The sequence below is a fragment of the Ochlerotatus camptorhynchus genome, unplaced genomic scaffold, assembly GCF_037179485.1.
Source record: "Ochlerotatus camptorhynchus isolate MF236.1 unplaced genomic scaffold, CSIRO-AGI_Acam_v1.1 ptg000371l, whole genome shotgun sequence".
In the NCBI taxonomy this organism is placed as follows: Eukaryota; Metazoa; Arthropoda; class Insecta; order Diptera; family Culicidae; genus Ochlerotatus; species Ochlerotatus camptorhynchus.
Window position 1 is genome coordinate 2,896,859 of NW_027040859.1, and position 6,000 is coordinate 2,902,858.

Consider the following 6,000-nt stretch of genomic DNA (forward strand, 5'->3'; position numbering starts at 1 on the left):
ATGTAAAAAAATCATGTCACCCCTGGTCACTACCCGAATCTTGTCACTATTAACACTCGGAACACGATGCCAACGGTAAAATGTGTAATGGAAAATTAGCAATGTTTGAAAAATAATTGTTCAGCAATTTATCGATATGTTTCAAATATTTTTATTCCAATTAATCTGTAAAATATGAAGTTCCAAATGAGGCAAATAGAGTTGAAACTCCTCAATAAACGGTTAAGCTATGATGTTTCAAACATTTCAAGTTTGTGGTTACACGTTACCGGAGCAATCGTGGATCTGAGATGGGACCCATCGCTAAAAATCTGCTATTTATCAATTTTATATGGATGAACGCGTCATTGGGATGGTACTAATGGATATTTTGGTCGCTATTGAAAATTTAGTCGATTGATAAATTTATGTATGGGACCAAATTAGGGGCATTTAGGCCGACATTACATCCATTTCCCCTTTATGTGCTGATACGTGATCGATACATAAATATCATGATAAAATTGACGTGCTTTTTTGAGCATTGTAGGCATTGATTATCATCATATGAAAGAGTTCGAATTTAAAGCAAAATCTTTCATACATTCCAATCAACGCGTAATGATGCAGTCTTAAATCATGGAAAACTGATCTGCTTAAGCTCCAACTTCCGTGTCTTCCAAGGCTAAACTTTCTTGGACCCATAAAAAAAATAACTCTGAAAGCTTCCATCTCTTGCATTCAACTTCACCACCATAAAAATTTCACCACATACAACTTTCCTCATCACTTCTCTCTGCCTTTCTTTCTTTCTTTATAGCACGCATCTTAACGCGCAACTTCGTAGTCCCATTCCTGCTCGGTCTAAAGTTCAACCTCGCCACGCTTTTGCCGCTGATCTTCGGTGGTCTGATACTGCTGAGCAAAAAAGCTCTCATCTTGGGCAAAATTGCTCTCTTCGTATCGGGCCTGTTCGGCTACGGTAGCATCTTTTCGTCCGGACTCGGTTATGGCTTGTATCCACCTGGCCTGGGAGGAATTGGTAACGGATTTGGTGGTGGATTCCCCGCCCGTCCGTTCCGATATGGCGATGGGTTGAGTGATAAACCGGACTGGGAGAGTCCTCACCAGCAACATCAGCAGCAGCAACATCACCATCATCACAATCGGCCGCAAAGTGATTCATTGAGTCCGAGTTACTATGGGGCATCGTCTTCGCAGGCGGATGAAGGGGCAAGCGGGACGTTCTATAAGAAGAAGGATAAGTATTTGAACTTGGATGAAAGACTGGAAGCGCAATCATCAACATTGGTGGATAAATTTTACGAATTTGAGAAACAGCAGATGTTGAAGGATCGATCGTCAAGATTGTTTGAGAGGAAGTATTACGACGCGGAACAGGGAAAGGAGAAGGATGCTGCGAGTGGTGGGAGCAGCGGAAGCGCGGTGAAAGGAGATGGGTACACCTTTGTGACGGGGGATGCAGGTGAGAGGAACGAACGTTCGCTGCCCATGACGAGTGGCTACAGGAGTTTTGCTTGGAGTGACAGCTGAGGGAGCGAAGCTGAGTGATATGCAAATCAAAATTATGCCAAATATTTATTACCAAACGATATCATTAGTTGTAAGATTGATGTAAGGTATCTAAGATGATTGATGATGAATTTCGAATAAAATTGTATCTACCTTTTGAATTATTCGATTACGACTAAACGGCTCATCACCCCGATCATCAGGTAACTAAGTCATTGAACGGATCAAGTTCTTTGGTCGCACCGATCGAAACCAAAAGTAGGACTCCCTTCTCCCTTTCTCCAAGAAGCAGCAAACCATGTGTAGTCTAATCACTCACCTGGATAATTAATTCAACTTGCGCGTGTGCTTGCTTTCCGTCTTCTTCGCTCGGCTGTATCGGTACGAACATCTCATTTGTTTACATTTCTCCCCTAGTGGCGGTACCTATTATCTTCCTCCAATCCAAATAATTTGAGTGAGTCATACTAGTAGGTACCTAATGTACTTGGGCTATCACGAGCGCACCATCTCTCTCCGTTGTTGGTTTCGATTTCTAAAGCGCCATCTATCTATACTCATTCGCATTTGCACCAGTGATGCCACATTTGCCATCTGCATTTTGAGCTCCGCCTGAATAAATCTGACATCTGTATAGATCGATATATTTTCTACAAAAAATCTGCAATCTGTATACAGTAAAATCTGTATAATTCCAGAAAAATCTGTGTATGTGGCATCACTGATTTGCGCACACAGAACCAAGTGAACTGATTCGCCAGAAAGGGAACCGTCGCCGTTGTCGACGATTTTCCGTCTGGTGATTTCGAGGTCGAATCACTCTCGTTTGCGATCGAGGCTTTTCTTCATCAAGCTAATGAGCTTTACTCTTTTTTCCTTTTCCTATATTTTGGGCAAACATTTTGTCATCTTTTTCGGAAATTCAGATGACGGTAATTATACGAGTTACTAGATCAAGACCAACCGTTGAAAGGTTGCATTTTAACTCTATAAAAGATGAATGTCAGGGCAAAGTTTTCCATATTCGATTGACAGGTTGGTTCGGGAAAACATGTAAGCTTCATCATGAAGTTTTCGTTCGCTATTTTGGTTCTCGCCGTGGCAAGTTCGGTTCAGTTGTCGCATTCTATGGTTATCCAGGACTCCAGTGAAATAGCAGAAAATCGAACAAGTTCCACCCCAAGTTCAACGGCGGTGCTAGTGACCAGTTTTCGGAACTGCTTTACCGATATCGGATTTTTCGAGTGTGTCAAGAACGTTCTAGTGCGAACTTTGAACAATGCAATCAACAGCAATGCAATGGTGCGAGTGACTCGGTATGTAATGATCACGAAGAATCCAGAATTCAGTGTAACCGAAGCGGACGAACGAACTCCCGTCGATTGGCATACGATCATTTCGAAGATACGAGATTTCATCGATTCTCGGTCGATTCAGTTGAGTATGGTGGCTCCGGATGGTCGATCCCTGATGTCATTGGGCTCGGAAGGTCGTGGCAAGAAGCACAAACACAAACAACAAGGCGGAATGTACATGATGGGTGGAATGGCCTTTATGGCAATGATGGCTCAGCTGGTGCTAGGGAAGGTGGCCCTCCTGGCGGCAGTGGCGCTTATCATGGCCAAGATTGCACTGGTGTTCTCCACGCTGGTAAATAACCTTGGTTATCTTTTTCACTCGATAAAAGCATCGCAGGGTCATCGATACTGGTGGTAACAAGTGGGTGGAAACGGGCAGAAGGAATGACAAGAGCTCTTTGGAATTTTCTTTGCAGAACGGGTTCAAGAAGGCGGCAGCTGCCAGCGGAGGTGGGGCAGAACATGTGGTTTATGAACATTCCGGGCACGGATCCGGTAGTACTGGAGGAGGAAGTGGCTGGCAGCGAAGTATCGAACCCAAGCGACAGACGACCGGTGATGGAGGACAGTGGGATGATGACCTAGACGTTCCTTACAGAAGAAGACGGCCAGACTACGACTACCGAGATCCGCTGGATGGAGCTTGAGCGGGGCTAGAGGGTAGTGATAGAATTTGAAATGCATTGGATCTAGTGTAAATATGTTTGAAATTAAATATTAAGCATTACTTCAGGAGTTCCTCAGGATTAAGCAGTGGGTATTTTACTAAATTATTGTATTTATCAAGATTACAAAACGTGATTAATAAACATCGGTAACAAATCAGTGTTTAACATATTGAATAGATGAATTCGCATTTCTTAGTGTCGTACAGAATTCGTCTCAATTTCACTCGATCCATAGCGGCACGTTGTCAGTCTGCGAATGCTCCGCAGATCGCCTTCCACCTGGTCGATCAACCTTGCCCGCTGCACGCCTCTTCATCTCATTCCAGTCGATTCGTTATCGAGAACCACTGCCATCCGACATTCTAAAAACATGCCCAGGCCACCGTAGCCGCCCGATTTTTGCATTCACCTTCTCCACGTTCCATCTTCCATCCGCGCCGCACATGCAACACTATCCATTCAAAAACACTCCATGGTCCTCCATGAGCATAATCCAGGTCTCGTGGCCGTAGAGGACCACCAGTCTAATAAGCGTCTTGTAGATAGTCAACTTCGTGCGACGGTGAGCTTTATTCGACCCGAGCGTCCTTTGAAGTCCAAAGTAAGTACGATTCTCTGCCACAATGACTCTTTAGATTTCTCTGCTGGTGTCATTATCGACGGTCACCAGTGAGCTAATATTCACGATCTCGTCGACGACCTCGATTTCATCACCGTCAATCCGAATGAGAGGCTAACAAAGACTTGTTTCAATTGACGCAACGAATGACTAGAAAACTCCTTCTTTCGATTTTTCCACTTTCACTTCAATTCGAATTGTCAGGTGTCGCCGCGTCGTCAAGCATCATATCGGTTGGCGATAGAGATGGCATACGGATTATATGTAGTAATAAATTGTTATTTATAATAAACGAAAATTAAATTAGCGAGGCCATCCTGAAGTCCAGGATGGTGGCCATCGGGTTCAGAAAATGCCTCAAATACCTTACAATATGGTTTTTTTTCGGAACTGGGACGACGCGTAGATGTCAAAAATCGATATCCGGTGCCATTTTGGAATCCAAGAGGGAGGCCATCGGGTTTCAGAAAAAAAAAAGTTTCAAATACCATAACATATGGGTATTTTCGGAACGGAGACGATGCTTAGATGCCTAAATTCGTTTTTTTTTTTCCTTTGGTTTGTTTTTTCCGTCGATCTTGTTTTCCGTGCTGAGCACCAATGCTACCAACGTGCCAGGAAGGCAGCTCCCACACCTGAACCCTACCTATCGACCCATCAACTCATGAACCGGGGACCAACGGCTTTACTTCCCATCCGAAGGAAGGCGTGATCAGAGATGTTATGCCTCAGAACATCCCGGCGGCGCCGACTGGGATTGAACCCAGGCCTGTTGGGCTGAGAGGTAATCACGCTTACCACTACACCACCGGCGCCGTTAAACCTAAATTCGTTATCAGACATCATTTTGGAATCCAAGGTGGCAGCCATCGGTTTTCAGAAAAAGTGTAAAATATTATTCAAAATGGGTATTTTCAGAAAGGGGGTGACGCTTAGATGCTGAAAATCGATATTCAACGCAATTTTCGAATACAAGATGGTGACCATCGGGATTCAAAAAAGTGTCAAATACTCTAACATAGGGCTATTTTCGGAACGAGGACAACGCGTAGATGCCAAAAGTCGATATTCAACACCATTTTGGAATCCAATATGGCAGCCATCGGGTTTCAGAAAAGTGTCAAATCCCCTATGATATGGGTATTTTCGAAACTGGACCGACGCGTAGATGTCGAAAATCGATATCCTATGCCATTTTGGGATCCAAGAAGGAGGCCATCGGGTTTCAGAAAAAGTTTCAAATACCATAACATATCGGTATTTTCGGAACGGGGACGACACGTAGATGCCGACATTCGTTATCCAACACCATTTTGGAATCCAAGATGGCGGCCATCGGGTTTCAGAAAAAAGTGTAAAATATTATTCAAAATGGGTATTTTCAGAAAGGGGGTAGGGGTTAGATGCTGAAAATCGATATTTGACGTAATTTTCGAATCCAAGATTTTGACCATCCGGATTAAACAAAGCATAAATTACCCTACAATATGGGTATTTTCGGGAAGGGCACGATGCGTAGTTCTGAAAATCGATATCCGATGCTATTTTGGAATCCAAGATGGCGGCCATCGGATTTCACAAAGTGTCAACTACCCTACAATATGAGTATTTTCGGAACCGCCACGACGCGTAGATGCCAAAGATCGATATTCGACGCCATATTGGAATCCAATATGGGGTTTCACAAAAGTATCAAATACCCTAAGATCTGGGTATTTTCGGAACGGGGAAAACATGTAGAAGCTGAAAATCGTTATTCGAAGCCATTTGTAGGGTATTTGACACTACTTCTGAAATCTGAAGTCTGAAATCTGAATCGGACATCAATTTTCGGCCTCTAGAT

At 43.5% G+C, this 6,000-nt stretch overlaps 1 protein-coding gene across 1 annotated transcript in view; it reads left to right on the forward strand.

Moving 5' to 3' along the window:
- The window catches only part of Osi10a (Osiris 10a), a 38,842-nt gene extending 35,325 nt beyond the window's left edge, over positions 1–3,517 (forward strand). Inside the window, 3 exon segments of the mRNA XM_065232708.1 lie at positions 800–1,542; positions 2,527–3,162; positions 3,287–3,517. Coding sequence (XP_065088780.1) covers positions 800–1,542; positions 2,527–3,162; positions 3,287–3,517 — 1,610 coding nt within the window.
- The last annotated feature ends 2,483 nt before the right edge of the window (positions 3,518–6,000 follow it).